This window comes from Cimex lectularius, unplaced genomic scaffold, assembly GCF_000648675.2.
Source record: "Cimex lectularius strain Harlan isolate CLEC.00 unplaced genomic scaffold, Clec_2.1 scaffold129, whole genome shotgun sequence".
Taxonomy (NCBI): Eukaryota; Metazoa; Arthropoda; class Insecta; order Hemiptera; family Cimicidae; genus Cimex; species Cimex lectularius.
The window spans coordinates 1,196,633-1,213,150 of NW_019392715.1; the positions used below are offsets into that span (position 1 = coordinate 1,196,633).

At 36.6% G+C, this 16,518-nt stretch overlaps 3 protein-coding genes across 9 annotated transcripts in view; 1 reads left to right on the forward strand and 2 right to left on the reverse strand.

The window, feature by feature from the left end:
* The window catches only part of LOC106665671 (high affinity cAMP-specific 3',5'-cyclic phosphodiesterase 7A-like), a 78,674-nt gene extending 69,460 nt beyond the window's left edge, over positions 1-9,214 (reverse strand). For 6 of the 7 annotated variants that reach the window (XR_001340327.2, XR_002910203.1, XM_014392275.2 and 3 more), the window contains exon 1: positions 8,983-9,064. Coding sequence is in view for 1 of the 7 variants with exons in the window: in XM_014392277.2 (XP_014247763.1) it covers positions 8,983-9,039 (57 nt within the window). In the remaining 6 variants the exon portion in view is untranslated. Of the gene's footprint in view, positions 1-8,982 lie in introns of all 7 variants that reach the window. The other variant, XM_014392277.2, reaches the window with a different exon arrangement.
* Positions 9,215-10,000: 786 nt separating this feature from the next.
* On the reverse strand, positions 10,001-14,142 carry LOC106665716 (transmembrane protein 70 homolog, mitochondrial). The gene is made up of 3 exons (XM_014392368.2): positions 13,980-14,142; positions 10,273-10,620; positions 10,001-10,206 (listed from the first exon to the last, which is right to left on the reverse strand). The coding sequence occupies exons 1-3, from the start codon at positions 14,058-14,060 to the stop codon at positions 10,030-10,032; spliced, it is 606 nt and encodes a 201-aa protein (XP_014247854.1). The 5' UTR covers positions 14,061-14,142; the 3' UTR covers positions 10,001-10,029.
* Positions 14,143-14,382: 240 nt separating this feature from the next.
* On the forward strand, positions 14,383-16,421 carry LOC106665714 (nucleoporin p58/p45-like). The gene is made up of 3 exons (XM_014392366.2): positions 14,383-15,196; positions 15,255-15,744; positions 16,047-16,421. The coding sequence occupies exons 1-3, from the start codon at positions 14,569-14,571 to the stop codon at positions 16,264-16,266; spliced, it is 1,338 nt and encodes a 445-aa protein (XP_014247852.1). The 5' UTR covers positions 14,383-14,568; the 3' UTR covers positions 16,267-16,421.
* The last annotated feature ends 97 nt before the right edge of the window (positions 16,422-16,518 follow it).

Sequence of the window (16,518 nt, forward strand, 5' to 3'; positions counted from 1 at the left end):
GAAATTGTTTTCAACCTTGAAACACCTACATACCCTGAAACTTGAATATGTTTATTTTTTAATTGACACCTGTACTCATAAATAATAACTATATTTTAGTAGGAGGAGATATTTTTTAATGCATAAAATTGATACACATTATTTTTAACATTTCAAAAATCAATGAACCTATAGAATGGAGAAAATTTGTACTATTTATTTGTATATTTTGCTAAACAATAATTATTATTTTAACAATACAGTAATACAGTTTAGCCAGCCCTCTAAACTCTAAAGCTAAGTTTGTGTAGAGGACAGACGTTATATAAATAAGAAACACATTAACATTACATTGTACTTTTTAGTTGAAATGAAAAACCAAGACCTTAGATTAAAAAAGTATCATTAATTAAAATAATTAATTATAGCCTTTTTTAGACGAGTCAGGAGTCCAACCAGAATTGTTGCGGTTACCTTTCATTAATTCCTTTCAAGTCTGGGAATAGCCCTTTAATGAATTACTTCGCGTGCCTCATTCCTAGGGTGTTACACAACGAGGTTTTGGTCTCATTGAGAGTCCATTTTTGGATGTTATTTTTTGTTGCGTGGTGCTAGGCCACAGTAGAGTTGGGGGCCAAGAGAATTTATACTGGCTCATTTTTTTGGTCAACATGTCCACTTCTCATTGCCTCTATGTCCCGGTACCCTGGGGCAGGTCATTAGTGTGCTTCTGACAGGGATTCCATACAAATCCATATGCTTTTTGCCTTTACCTCTCATCACGGTAAGGTAAATGTCCTGGGTACGAATCCAGCAGCCCTGCATTCGAACCCGACATACTTACAAATGGACATTCTTCAAACACACCGGTACCCCTAGGGTTCATATAACTCGTACTTGTAATACTCTCGCAAAAAAAGGTGGAAAGGGTTAAAGCACAGCGAATGGAGTTAGATAGGGAATTCCAAAGGAGCGACTAAAAGCGGTGGATTTGAATGAGGGGGTGGAGTTCACAAGGGCGAGAACGAGTGTGTACTTAAATTTTAAGTGATTTTAAATAAATGAAGGGGAATGAGAAGAAATTACTTGATAAATGATTGGCTCCTTCATTTATCAAGTAATAAGAAAGTATAGCCTGCGATAGGAAGGACACAAGTCATTTCGAACTACGATTCATATGAGATCTCATTGCGAAGCTAAATATGAACCAAAGAAAGCAGATCATGATTCTCTTGGGTCTGTTAAAAGCTCGCAGGTGAGTCCACCGTAGATAAGCACAAGGAAGAACCAAGAGTTCGCGGGTGCTGATTGGGAAGAGTTGTCTTGCATAACGGATTTTCGGAGGGTGGAGAAATTGCGTTGGGAGATTTGGGTAATAAAGGTGAGTGGAGAAGTAGGGGATCTAAACATTATAGCGCTATTGACATAGAGCCCAGGAGCTAATCGCATTTAGGTCCTCTTGGATTCTTGTTATTGAGATTTAAAGGACATGAGATGAAAAGGAGAGTTAGATTTGCAAGTTATCCGCGTAGAGGTGATAAGTGCAATAGAAAAGGATATTAGAAAGAGCGAATATAATAATAATATATAACGACAAAAGAGGGAGGGAGATAAACTGGGACCATGAGGAATATCAGGAATGTTGGCTGGGGAGAGAAGGGGGCTTGTAAACGGAAGCACAATAGTGCAATTCTTTTCAAAGCTCTAATAATATTTCGAATTGGTTTGACCCATAAATTTGGAATGAAGATGCCTACAGATGTGCATTATACTGCATTCTTAATCCAATTTACCGTCTGACAAAAAACTGCGAAAAGAGTACGTGGTACAAACAAATTAAACATCGTTAAAGTCAGAAAGTACAGAAAAAATTAACGTTAGGGCATAGTGTATAATATGGATTTTTAAAACAAATCCCATTTGAACGGAAATGGGTTTTGACCTATTACTTCCATACATAACAATTCGGCAAAAACTATGCCTGGAAACATTAGCGAGTCCCATTTTAAAAGTAGCCCATCATATCACACAGATGTTCGATAAATAGCACACTGCCGGTTAGTCATAGCAATTAATACAGTAAATCCTGTTGTCACGACCACCTTGAATGTAGATAACATCGAATCATTTATTCACGAGTTATCTCGGTCAAGGATGAGTCCCTGGAAAAAAAGAGTTCTATAGAAAGCGACGGGGAATTGTGTTGGCCCTCTTCGATTAAAAAATAATAATAATACCATTTGAAAAAGTGACGAAATGATGTCAATATCCGGAACAAAAATTTATAAGGTGTCAGCAATTAGAATGATTCTCAGCCAAATGCATTTAAATTAAGAAAATTAGCATTGCTGTGAAACGAACCATTATTTCTTAAAGCTAAACTTTCTGGAATAACTGAAACTTAAAACATTTTAAAATATAATCAGTACCGCTTATTAAACTTTATTATGTTCAAAATTATGTTTCGTCGTTTTTGTGCGTACAACAAAGAAGACTAGCCGGACCATTTGCGCTGTTACTTGTGAAAATATTTCTCTTAAACCAAACATAATTTATAGCTGATATGAGGCAAACGTTTTCTTATTTTAAAATGAATCAGCAGCTCTACGATTAGGTCACATTAATAAAGACACCCGAAACGTAAATTCATAAAAACGAATTTTAAAATTTTCGAATACAATTCTGTTCGAGGACGCTAAAGTTAAAAGTCCATTTCTTCATTTTCAAATTTACAAATTATAAGTAAATTGTTCAGAATAGTTGGTTGAAATGAGAAAACGTTTCAAACTTTGTCGCGCATTTATTATTGTTGAGCAAATATGTTATTACAATAAGCAAAGTTTCTAGTTGAGAATTAAAAAATTTTTTTTAAAGCTCATTTGTAAGTATGTATTGTACAAGTGGGATCGAAAGCAGGGCCGCTGGATTCGAACCAGCAACCTTTACCTTTACCCTTCCCATCCCTAACCGGTGAGGCCTCCGATGCTCAATGATTTTTGATGTACCGCAATTGCTGGGGCCAATACTATTTTTAATTTATACTAATGATCGTTTGTACTTGCCTTTAAAATCGAAACCAATTTGTTTTGCGGATGACACAGCCTTTATAATTGAAAATAATTCACTAGAAGCTGTTTATTAATAGTGGCAAAACAAGCTTTGCTCGTATTTCTATTACTAATCAAATATCATTTAAATCTACTTTGGTAAATAGTTTTTGCTTTCATAAAGATAATTATAAAACTGATAAAACAATTAGTAAATTGTAACTGTAAGGTGATAAAATTCTTTGATAAATGTAAATATCTTAGAATAATTTTAGATAAAAATTTGAGTTTCAAAAAACATACTTCATAAATAATAAAAAAAAGAAAGGAAATTATTCTATCAATTTAAAATTCGACGAAATGTCTTAAATTTGAAAATGCTACAAGGTAATTTATTTCTGGGTCGATCATTGTGATCCTTTGGCAACGTGATGGTGATGGCGATGAGAAAACTAGGAAGCGGGGTTTGTGCTCCCCAGGCACTGTAGCCTTCTAGCTAATTGTACCTTCCTAGTGCCTTAGTTCAGTGCAATCCACTCAATCCTTCTTATCAAAGTATTAGGTCACTGAATGTTGCTGCTACAATTTCATTCCCTAGGTCTTTGGCATAGTACCTTGGGGGTTACGCTAAAGTTGTTCATATAAACTGTACTATAAAAAAACTTATAAAAATAATTGTATTTATTTGATGAACAGTGATGAACCAACGAGCGCTGGCTGATCTTTAGGAATTCTCCCTCGTGATCACCATGATAGCCGAAAACCTACACAGACTGATCTTTTATATCAAGGAAAAATACTCCTGGTATTGCCGTTCGAACAAAGCGAGGCATTAAACCAGCCATTATCAGCGTATTCAGCAGAATTAACTGCAATTGATATAGTGGTTGATTTTAATTTACACTCCCCGGTTTTGAAAAATCATATAATATGGACAGACAGCCATTAGCGCCATTCAATGTTTGCAAAATAAGTCTAATAAAATTAAAAATTAGAGTGTGAAGCTTGTTCACAATTCATCTAATGTAAATAAAGAGATTTTTGTACGGATCAAAGGCCACTCAGGTCCGTATGCCCAAATAAGCAACGTATTTACTTAATCCGAGAAACATTCCAATGCCATATATGGATTTGTTTCAAATAATGGTTACAAAAAAACAAATAGAATGGCAACTGGCATATACATCTTCGGATAAGGGCATAACATAAAAAAATCTCTTTCCCCCTCGTGAAAACAACGCCATGGTTTTACAAGACGGAAATTAAGTTCTGAAATCAACACAATCCATTGTTTAAGGATAAACCAGGGGATATGTGCTGCATATCTACATAAGATAGGCAATAGAGAACATCCAGTCTATCTTGAGCGCGGGGTAAAAACAAAAAAGATAATACATTATTATGAATTATTATTCATTGTCAAAAATATAAACCTGATAGATAAATCGTGTACTAACATTTGCAGAAGAATAATATCGATGTCCTTCTCAGTGAAGTGCGGGTTAAAGTATATAACTGTTTTATAATATGAAATGTTTTTCATCTAATTACAAGGCTGTATGATTTTTTTAATGAGAAAAAACTCTGTTAGCACTTTACAAAACAATATAAATACATCTAACTATAAGTGAGACCCCAGATATTATATATTTTTTAAAGTATTAGACAAAATAAGCCAGAAAATTAATTATGGACCATTTGGCTTACTTCCACTGATGTCAAAAGTGTTTAAAAAACTTTTCACACATTATAACGAACACTTGTTAATTTAGATAGGAATCTCTTCATTCAGCTCCTGAGCATGACTGTTTAGTGCTATGATGTGATTACGAAGAAAAAAATTGCAGAAGAGAATCTTAGATCTCTTTCTTGACACTGAAAAAATTTGGGTCAGTAGTCAAACTTAAAACACAACTCCCTAAGACTCTTATCTGTCATCTATATCTGGTGTACGTACACGACTAACCAGAACCAGCAGTTAACTCAGAAAAATTGCTCAATTGGCTGATGAAGTGATAATAACATCTAAAGGATTAAGCAGCGGTCAGGCTGCTACGTTGCAGGAAATGATTAGCAAAATTGAAGAATGGTATGATAATTGGAGAATTAAGTTCAATAATCAAAATTCATTCTAGTGTAATATAAGTACATAAAAGATAATTTTATTCCCTTAATTTTATTCTATATGGATGAGAACCAGTTTTAGTTGAACAAGAAAACAAGAACAACAATGTACCCTCTTAAATATTTCCTGATGTGACCCGTTTTCCCTCAGCACATTAAAAACCTGATCTACGTACATAAGGTTGTTACATCCGATCTTATGTTTCAGTGACACAGATCAAAAGATTGTGCAAAATTGCGTACTATACTTGGTACACTATACTTGGTAAGTGAGAAATACATAGTACCATTCACATATGCTCGAAATGAAGTTTAAAAGTCACTTATGGACGACTTATATCACACCCCAACCACTTGTTTACAAAGGGAAAGATAGGAGGCTAGGAGACTGATACGTTAAAAAACAATTTTCAACGAAGTGATAGAGATGATGTTCTCCATGCTTAATGTCCTTAGTTAATAGTAACGTAATTATCTAAACTGCAATGTACAACATACAAAAAATTATTTACAAACGATAATAATGCATTTCAGTTATCCTATTTGTTAGATAATTGTAGATATGAGCTCAAGTTAATGTGGCCACATTAATATCATTCATTTGTAAACAAATTATTGGTCCCTTGTGATTAAGGAATTATGCAATAGATTTGTTGAGTTTCCTGAAGGTTGTTTACTACATTTTGTTTGTCCTCTAAACGTTCGGCCTGCTCTTTGTGCCTCTCTGTTGGCTTTCACCTTTTTTGGCTCGAAACAACATCTATAATAATTGTTGGCAACGACACGCAACACCCCTGGAGAGTCAAAAGGGATCTTAAATTTAAAAAAATTATATATACAAATCTCGCCTTTTCACGTCGAATCAATTATCTCTTTCAAAAGCAGACTATTCAAAGCTTCCTTTTTGCTCTTAAAATACAAGCCAGCAAAACAATTTTACTCCAAGGCTTTTTTTATCTTTCTCATTGTGGTGTTAATCAAGAGCCAAGTTGTGTTCTTTCATATCCTCGTTAAACTAACACCTTACACTCTCACTAATTATCTTTGTGAGGAAATCAATTTAACTTTTTTTATTGTCTTATTCTTGATCACTATGAACAAGCAGGATAAAATAATAATAATGTACGAGTTGCTTGAGCGATGAATTAAGCAACAAACAAACGAAGAATTTCTTTTAGGGATATAAATGTAACACAAATTTACCTAATGATAGGTTTTATGTAAAATCAGCCCAAACTTTAGACGAGTTTTATATAGAGTAATATGTGTATAGTTGCGTTTCGGCATTTCTCGTTAATATTGTAGATGATCGGTTCAAATTGTGCAAACTTATAAAAGATCTAATATAATGCCAGCTGGTGAATGCATCCAAAATCAACAAAATCTGGGGAAACACAACAACCTGATATATTGGGTACCACAACTTAAAGGAATTTTGGGTAACGAATAAGCAGACACGCTGGATCCGCCAGAGGAGGATCTGCAAGGTCTTAATATATAGGCCCTGAACCTACTCTTGGGTTAAAAAAACAAAACAACAACAAACAAACACAGAATAGAGAAGGATGATAGGACAGTCAATGACGTAGTACTTCTTAGAGAAGGATCGAGTCGATTGCACTGAACTACTTGGTAAGTACAACAGGCCAGAAGGCTGCAGTGCTTGGGAAACAAAAACCCCACTTCCTAGTATCCATCATAATTATCATCACCATCGAAAAGCTTTGTCACTTTAAAACTGTATTAATAAAAATACCCCCTGAACCCTATACATTAAATGAACTCTTAGACGCTCCATTTTTTGTATCTGATTTCCTGACGGTTCGCAATAAGTATATAGCTTATATTGTATTACATATATACATATAAAGTATTACTACCTTTAAATGTTATAAGTGTTTTTTCTTTCTTAATGAGGGTTTTCAACTACGAGGTAATATAAACGCCTCGGGGTGCCGGTGTTTTTGAAAACCTATTTTTTTCTTTCTATAACGAGGGTTCGCAACAGGAGAGGTCATATAAACCCTCAGGGTGCCAGTGTTTTTGAAAAAAAGCTCATTTGTTAGTATGTCGGGTTCGAATGCAGGGCCGCTGGATTCGAACCCGGGACCTTTACCTTACAGTGATGAGCGCCGTGTCAACGCCTAAACCGTTGTGACCTCCGACGCCTCGACGCCTCCTGAAAAACTTATTCTTGGGATAACAACAACAACCATAATCCTTCATCACAGAATGGAACCAAAAAAGCAAAATGAGAAGTGGATAAACTTTAGAGGTACTAGACAAAGTAAACCTATGCTAAAACAACCCTCACCAAAATCAGCAAACTGCTACAGTTAGAGAGGGCTAATCTCAGAAAAGTGGATAGGACTATTTACCGGTCACTGGCATCTGAGAAAACAGAACAAGGGCATATTCAAAGATGAACCTATTTGTAGATTATGCAATGAAGAAGAAGAAGCCACTCATATCATCTTCGAATGTGAAGCAACCGCTCAAGGGAGACATAACCAGGGGCGCAAAGAAAGCCCAGGAAAAGGACAGTCAATGAACTAGTACTCCTTAAAAGAAGGATCGAGTTAATTGAGCTGAACTAAGGAACTAGGAAAGTGTAAAGTCAGAAGTGCTTGGGAACATAACCCCAATTCCTAGTACCACTATCATCATCACCATAATGCCAAAAACTAGACAGGGCAGACTTTTCGGTTTACTTCAGATGTTAACGTTTTTGTAAATTAACGAACCTCTTTTTTTCATACAACTTTCCAAGTTTTGGCCTCTTAACAAAATCTCGGCTACATACAGACGGCCTGTTTGTTTTACAATTCGTCTCCGTATTTCAAACAGTCGTCAAAGTTAAAAATAAAACAAACAAACTGGTGAAGAAGTTTAAGATTTTTTCTAAACGTTCTATTTGTAATAAAAAAGAAAATTGAGAAATACCTCAAATCTCCCTTTAATTAAAAACACAAATTGCTGTACAAATACATAACAATGTAAAGTGTTACGGAATAATTAATTGATCCGATAAATGTTTTAGAAATTTATACTCGGCAAATTGGTTAATACCCATCAATTTGTTGTCTGATGGCTTTTGTATCAACTTCAGAGTCAATCTTAAGTCAATAATTGACAAAATTGATAGGTACCACTTGTTTCTAAGAAAGCCTCGCTGATCCGGTTCAATGGTGACAAAATATTAAAATTATGTAAACAAAAATTCCGTGTTATTTATGATATTACATTTACATAATTATGAATGTTTTTATCAAAAGTCAACAATCATATTTGGGTATGAAAAACGCATCTTCGCGCTACACGCTTTACATACTTCGAGAAGTCAGTCATTAACTATTAAGGGAAAGTGGGCATGACCCTTTTTAGAAATAAGATTAGATAAAGGCAATTTTGATTTGTTTGAGTTAAAAAAAATGAATGTTTTCTTTAAAAAGGCAGGCCGTGCGAGCAGTGGCAAACAATAGGCCTGAAATAGTGGAATTAATTTAAAAAACACCTGACGGCACTCCAGTCCGAAAGAACCTAGGCCACGATCGTTGAACTACTGGATCGCCGGATGACAAGCGGTAAACTACTCGATTTCGTCCTGTATCGTAATAAACCATGCATCGGACAATTTATACACTTAAATACACGTATATACACGTAAAAACAATCGTACATGTTACTCGAAAACCATTATTCAAGGATGGAGTCTGTATTTACACTGTCAGACATTTGAAAACTGTCGAGGTGACGTTCGACGACGAACAAACGAACACCCGGCGATTAGCCTCGATTAAACTACGAACAGTAAGATGTAATTGTCACTCACATGGCGTACGACGATCCAACAATTGCCCGAGAACGGAATTGACGTGAAAGGTATCATGTCTGGTTCGCGACTGAGTCGTCGTACTCGTGTAAACTGTAGACGTGAACTACATCCGGATAAGCGGGAGGTTCGATTTTCCGACCCCACTCCCGTTCGCTGTAGCCCTCATTCCGACTATCCTGCCTTGCAACTGACCACTATAAAATTAGTTTTTGTTTCTCAATGTATATTTGGTGATTAAAAGATACTAAAGCCTCGTTGACTTATCTAGAAAAAAGTTATGGTATAGAAAATGAAGAGTCATTGTGTGGTTCTTTATTCCTAAATGATCACTGATTTTAAAGAACTATCTCAAGTCTTTGGCACTGCCACCTCTCTGGCCAAAAGGTTGCTCTATATCATTCACATTTCACACAGCAATGAACTAGAAAATCAGTTTGAAGACAGTACTGAATTGCATGACAGAACGACTTGAATTTGGGTATTCCTGGTGCCATGTAATTACAAGAGAAATTCTCCACTTTGCACTTCGTACAGTGCAATCCTGTGCTTTTTTTTCATTTGACCCATCACTATACCACAAATAAGCCCTGGCAATTATTTTTGTAAATTTTGAATATTTAAACACTTATGGGCCAAAGCCCGCATGTCCATCCTGAAGAGGTTGCTGAGGAGCCCCACCTAATTGAAGGGTGGAACTCCTTCTCTCTATATAGATTAAAAGATTGTAATTACATGGCAAGAAATTCTCCACTTTGCACTTTGTACTGGACAATCCTGTGCTTTTTTCATTTGACCCATCAGTATACCACAAATAAGCCCCAGCAATTATTTTTGTAAATTTTGAATATTTAGTCACTTTTGGGCCCATAGCCTGCGAATGTGCCATGAAGAGGTTGCTCGAGGTGTCCCACCTAATTGAAGGATGCAACTCCTTCGCTCTGTATAGATTAAATGTTACCCAATAAATAAAAAACAAAACTAAATTTATTACACAATATTTACATAAGACAATATGTACATATGCACTACTATTTTGTAATTTGGTTAATCCTTAGAACCGAATTTAAAATCCATTGGTTTGTCATAACCCATTATCTTTTTATAATGATTAACATCAGTAAAAAACCTAGCATCCATGAAAAGTGGAATCCCTCTAACAGTCAATGAAGTGAACATCCCTGGAACGTCGGGAACAACAACTTCATCCGGTTTGAAAGTGACCTGAAACATAAACTGCTATTAAAATACAAAAATATACATTATAATTAATTGAATGTATATGCTTACATTTTTTCGCCTTAAGAAAAGAGTGTAAACAGTAGCCGTATAACTGTCCTCCTTACTACTGTATGTTATATTCAAGACATATTTTCTTGTTACCAAATGAAGTAATAAAGGTGTAACAAAAGTGAAAAACCCGACAAAACTGCAGACTCCGACTATACTTGCTGTACTGGCTTCAAGTTCTGCTGCCCTCTGGAAAATAACCGGCTGAACAAGTAAGCCACCAACACTTGTAGCTAAAGAAAATAATTTGACAGAATGAATCTGCCTCTTCAGTGGACCATTGTAAACATTGTCCTCTTCACTAAGAGAATGGCAATATTTTATTAAAGGCAATGGCGTGGGTATTTTCTGAAACAGAATTTCAACAAAAATTAGTTGTGTATTTCTAAATGTTTTCTTCTACATTCTAAACTTTCTAAATGTGAATCTACTTTTAATTTATTGTTTAAAAATTAAGACCTATACTAATTTTATTTTATTACTACTAGCTTGATTGGAATTAGCCAAAGAAGGATATAATCCAAAGCTAGACAATACCCCTACAAAGATTGCTCACTCCATATTGACTAACCCTAAACTGCTGAAAGAGAACAACTAATTTTGCCAACTAGACTCCATAGAATAAATAACTGCTTCTAACTGACTAGCCCATTCTCATATCAACCACTGCATGGTAACTAGTGACTACCCTTTGTGTAGCTACTTGCAAACCTCCTCAGAGGGTTCTACGCAGGGCTTTATTCCCATGGCAGCTATTGGGTTGTCCGGAAAATAATGCAGGATTTTAAGTTTTCATTAAAAAAAAATCTATATAAAATATTCTGTTTACGTTTACAGGATTACTCATTTGTATGAATGTCAACACTTATTAATCCTCTTCCAAATGATATTGTTTGTTTACCTCTGTAGCATTCCGCTACTTGGAAATAATTCAGTCATCCTTATAATGTCAAAGCAAGAATTTCGTACGATTTTCTTTTACGAGTTTAAACTCGGCCGAAGCGGAGCCCAAACGGCTAGAAACATTAACCAAGTCTGGGGCGAGGGTTGTGTTAATGAGTGCACTGTGCAAAGGTGGTTTAAAAAATTTCGGGAGGGAGATTTCAGCCTTGAAGATGAAGAAGGTCGTGGAAGGCCTTCCTCTCTTAATGATGATGTTCTGCGATCAGTGGTGGGTGCAGAGCAACTCAAAGTCAGTAAAACGACCGTCGCTGACCACCTCAAGGCGATTGGAAAAGTGAAAAAACTCGAAAATTGGGTTCCACACTCATTAAACGATCGCCAAAAAAATCAGCGCTTTGATGTTTGTGCATCACTTCTTTGTCGAAACAAAAATGACCCATTTCTGGCCAGAATTGTTACATGTGACGAAAAGTGGATTCTCTACGATAACACTAGACGTTCTGGACAGTGGCTCGACAAAGGAGAAGCTCCAATACATTTTCCAAAGCCCCCAACTCATCAAAAAAAGGTAATGGTTACGGTATGGTGGGCTTCATTTGGTTTAATACACTACAGCTTCTTAAATCCTGGCGAAACCATCAATGCTGAATCATACTGTAACCAAATTAATACCATGCATCAGAAATTGGCAGTAATGAAGCCCTCTTTGGTCAATCGGAAAGGGCCCATTTTGTTGCATGACAACGCTCGACCACATGTGTCACGTGTAACGTCACAAAAATTATTGGAGCTTGGCTATGAAACTTTGCCTCACCCACCCTACTCTCCGGACCTCTCGCCTACTGACTACCATTTTTTTAGACACCTGGACCACTACTTACAACACATAATATTCAAAAATCAAACGGAACTGGAAAATGCATTTATTGACTTTATCAATTCTAAAAATTCTGAATTCTACTCAGACGGTATTAATAAGTTACCAACACGTTGGGAGAAATGTATTGAGAGTATGGGAAATTATTTTGATTAAAGAACATTGCTTTAAAGTAACTAGTTTCTTTTTTTTTGTTTAATACCAAAATCCTGCATTATTTTCCGGACAACCCAATACTTTGCATTTCTTCACCACTGCATTTCTCGAGCGTCCAAAGAAGACACAAAACTTGTCACTTCGATTTTTATACATCCTAATTCTAATTATTCAATACAGTTAATACGACAATCTGTACACAATTATCAATTAGTTACACAATTAATTAGCTATACAAAGAAATAAGTCTTCTCCCTAATACAATTACTGAAGGAATTACTGACTCTCTTGGCTAATCCGTTTATTGCCAAGAATCCATATGATTATATAATATTTAAATATTGGTGAAAAAGAAGAAAAAGTAACAGTTGTTTGTCAAATGTTGATAATAAATCACTTAGGAATAATGCTGGGAAAACCAAAACTGAACAGTGTAAAAGTTTATTTATTGGCTGTGATATCTTTGTACGTTTATTTTAATCTAAAATTTATATCAGCTCTCAGCTTGTAGACTCCCAGAAGTATTTTGGGATGTACAAGGTAGCCATAAAAGAAATCCAACCACTGAAACCAGGCCTACTAAATAATGCCTCGATGAGCTCTCACTGACTACTTTATCTATCTAGTAGCATTTAAGGAACAACTTCTGATCTGTGTTCAATCATCAATGTATCGGTCAGCTGTTAGGGAACCCTTGATGAAGTTTGTGCGGCCTTCCATAGAAATGCCTGCCCAAACTATAACACCATCTCCATAGCTTCTCCAGAGTGAAAATTTTACAGGGCTAGATTGCTCTCCTGTTCTTCTCCAAACCTCTCTCAGCTGTCAGAAGACCTCAAACAAAACCTTGGCTCATCCAAAAACAAGATTTTAGCCCAATCTTGCTTAGACCAATTGATGATTCCTTGCGAAACTTAACCGACCTGTTCTGTGCCTTGACAGAAGTTCTAGTATCAGTGGCAGGCCTCCTCACTCGAATCTAGCTTCTGAAAGTCTTCACCTTACAGTGTATAAACTGACATTAACATATCTAACTTGTTGAATTCGCTGTTTGATCTCAGCAGCTGTAGAATGTCGATTAAGGAGTTCATTCAAAATAATAAAACGATCATCTCTCTGTGATGTGACACGATAGCAACCTGATCCATGCCTTCTTGTATAACCTACAGTATCTCGGTAGCGATGGAAGACCATTTGGACAGTTGTTCAGGAAATGTTAAGCACCCTGTCCATATATGCTTGACTTCTTCCGTCTTCCAACAATGCCATGATTCTAGCTGAATCTGTATCACTTAAAACCATCAATCAAACAAATTTGGAACTTAAAAATGGTTCAATAAAAAAATCAAATTACCGAAACGTTAGAAAGAAGCTTTACATAAAAAAAAAACCAACAAAAAAGAGATTGATTTCTGTACAAAATCCAATTGTACAAGTGGGACATTTTGTTTTTTTACCTCTAAACCTTTAAAACGAACCAAATATTGTTGAAAGATAATCAATGGAGGATTGTGTAAGTTGTAATTAACAATATTAAGGACGATCGCTTGCCTCTCAATGTATTAGAGCTTTACCTTCTAGTTTTAATAATATAATTTGTAAATGAATAGTGAAAGACGTCCTATTTGATGTAAAAGAATATTTCAATCTTGTTGAAGTTATATAGGCCTCAACATTAATTTAATCGACTTGGCTGTTTTATTCAAACTTGTAAAATTTATGACAATAAAGTTTGACTTGAATGGTTTATTGTACAGTCCAATAAAGATACCTTAAAATTTTCTAGTATATTTGTCTTTCCATAACACAAGTGTTTAACCGGATAAAATGTCCACCTGACAATCTTGAACATTTTGATTCTCTGGACTTGCACCCGGTAACGCTCACAGATCAGGGGTAAAATATCAACCAAAACTCGAAGTAAAGTTAATGGAAGGTTATTGGTATCACTAGACAAAAATGGATATTTGAATTGAATAAAAAACAATTACAACGACAAAAAATTAGATTTTATAAAAAGTAATTGAATTTTTTTTTACATTTAAATTAGAAGAAAATAATTTTTGTAAAACAAACCTTTTATAATGACTGCAACCTATCGTCTTGTCAATTACTCATGTCAGTTATATTATAATAATTAAAAACACCTTGTAGATAAACTTTTGCGAATATTTATTTAATAGATTAAATTGGTAAAGTGAATAGCAACAATAAAAATTGTTTCGATAGAGTGACTAATAATGGAGTGGAATCGAAAGAGTAGGATCGATTTTATTGAAGGCGAGAGGTTTCCTTTTAATTAAACAGTTGGAAAGGAGGTAACGGCTTTGTTTATCTTTTGTTGAAACATTCGTGTAAAAATGTTAGGCTCGGGTTCCTCGATATTCGGGAAACCTGCTGGAACGTCGACTACGCAGCCTCCGGCGTTCGGCGCGACGACGGGCACCGTGTTCGGAAGCCAGCCGCAGGCCCAACAGCCGTCGCTTTTCGGTTCGACGACCCCGTCTTTCGGCTTCCCGGCCGCGGCGACGACGGCGTCCTCGACTCCCGGGCTCGGCCTCGGGTTCGGCGCCCAGACGGGCTTCAAGCCGGCGGCGACGACCGCCCAGACGACCCAGCCGAGCATCTTCGGAACGGGACTGACGACGAACAAAGGCACGGGTTTCTCGACGCCGGCCGCCCAGCCGACATTGAACTTCGGCCTCGGCTCCAACGCGAACAAGCCGACCGGCTTCACCCTGGGCACGCCCTCGACGGCCACCGCCTCCACCACCGCAGGCGGTCTGACGTTCGGTTTGCCGTCCGCCACTACGACGACGGTCGCCTCGTCCGCACCCTCTCTGAGCATTGGCTTCGGATCGACCGCCACCGCCCCGACTACGACCACTTCTACCTTGAATTTTGGCCTCGGATCTACTTTAACCACTACCACTACGCAATCTGGCCTCAACTTCAGTTTGGGTCCTTCTTTTACGACTTCTTCAATTGGTAAGACAGTTTTATCCGGCACACAAAAATACCTACAATAACTAATTCTTCTGTTTAGGTTTACAAACTACTACACAAGGTTTCAGCCTGGGAACGACCACTGCTACGACTACTCCATCTCTGGGTTTGGGCGCTTTGCCCCAACCTACAACAACCAATCTCGGGTTGAACCCGTTGAGCGCTGCGTCCCATGCGAAATCGCAGAAGCAAGAGTCTTCGAAAGACAGGCCTCTTCCCCCTGAACTTGTCACTCAGGTTGAAGCATTGAGAGAGTTTGTTAAACAACAGAAATCGTACTCTTCAGAAGTCTCGCAAGCTAGTTTAAAGCCCATCCTAAAAGTTGGTGAAGATGCAGACGTTCTCAAAAGGATTACCGTCCAATTGGAAAGAGAACTTGCAAAAAACAGGGTTTTGAACAAAAAACTGAAAACCGATCTTACTAGGAGTATTCAAGACTGTGAAATCGTACAGAGGCTTGCAGCAAACCAGAGAGGATTCCCTTGTGATAATACGATCGCTTTTGATTACTTTCAAAATATTATTTCAAGGTATATACACTTTATTTTATTATTTGGAGATCGTGAGGCATTCTGGTGTGATGTAGGTTTAGAAAAAAATTTCCTTTATCGTGCCAACGTTTCGATCTTTATTGAGATCATCTTCAGGGCCTGGGATTTATAAGCATTGGTTCAATTATAAAATACATGTAAGATGTGAAAACATGAATTTATACAATTCTAGAAATTTTAGATTCAATCAAAGTATTTGTACTTACTGAGTGTTTGTTTTCTGTTGTATGTCATGTTTTTTATTTTTTTGTCATTATTGATGTCTATAATTTTTTGTTTAGGTTCCAAAGCCAAGTGGAAATGCTTTCGTCTGAGCTAAAAGACATGGAAAAACACGTCAGTTGCAGACTCAACCCGGTCCCGTTTACACCTGAGGAGTTGGCAATCTCGATGAAACGCTTGTACGAATGTTTTGTCGCACTGGCCGGAAGGTACCAGGCGATCCATTCCTCCATCACAGCTCTTAAACTCGAAGTCGGGAGAAGGAAAGACATGGGCTAACACAAGCCTGACACTGTTTGCGTCAAATGTGTAAACTATAATTTTTATAATTAAAATAGTAAAATAAATTGTTACACACTGAAAACGGCCGAACTTCATTTTAATATGATTACCGATATGCTGAGCGAATGTTAACATAAACTTTGTTATTGTTCTTTAGTTCTTTTTTTCTTGTCCTTTAGAAACTTTTTATTTAATACATTTTTAAGTTAAGTTTGTAATATGGCCGTGAGGAAACAAAAAGAGACACTC

Bases quoted from the DNA above. Each gene is read 5' to 3' on its own strand.
- LOC106665716 (XM_014392368.2), bottom strand. From the start codon at position 14,060: ATGTTCAAGATTGTCAGGTGGACATTTTATCCGGTTAAACACTTGTGT. The intron at 10,621-13,979 runs GTATCTTTATTG...ATTCTGTTTCAG, and splicing joins ATATACTAGAAAATTTTAAG to AAAATACCCACGCCATTGCC. The intron at 10,207-10,272 runs GTAAGCATATAC...TTTATGTTTCAG, and splicing joins TTTTCTTAAGGCGAAAAAAT to GTCACTTTCAAACCGGATGA.
- LOC106665714 (XM_014392366.2), top strand. From the start codon at position 14,569: ATGTTAGGCTCGGGTTCCTCGATATTCGGGAAACCTGCTGGAACGTCG. The intron at 15,197-15,254 runs GTAAGACAGTTT...TCTTCTGTTTAG, and splicing joins TTTTACGACTTCTTCAATTG to GTTTACAAACTACTACACAA. The intron at 15,745-16,046 runs GTATATACACTT...TTTTTTGTTTAG, and splicing joins TTTCAAAATATTATTTCAAG to GTTCCAAAGCCAAGTGGAAA.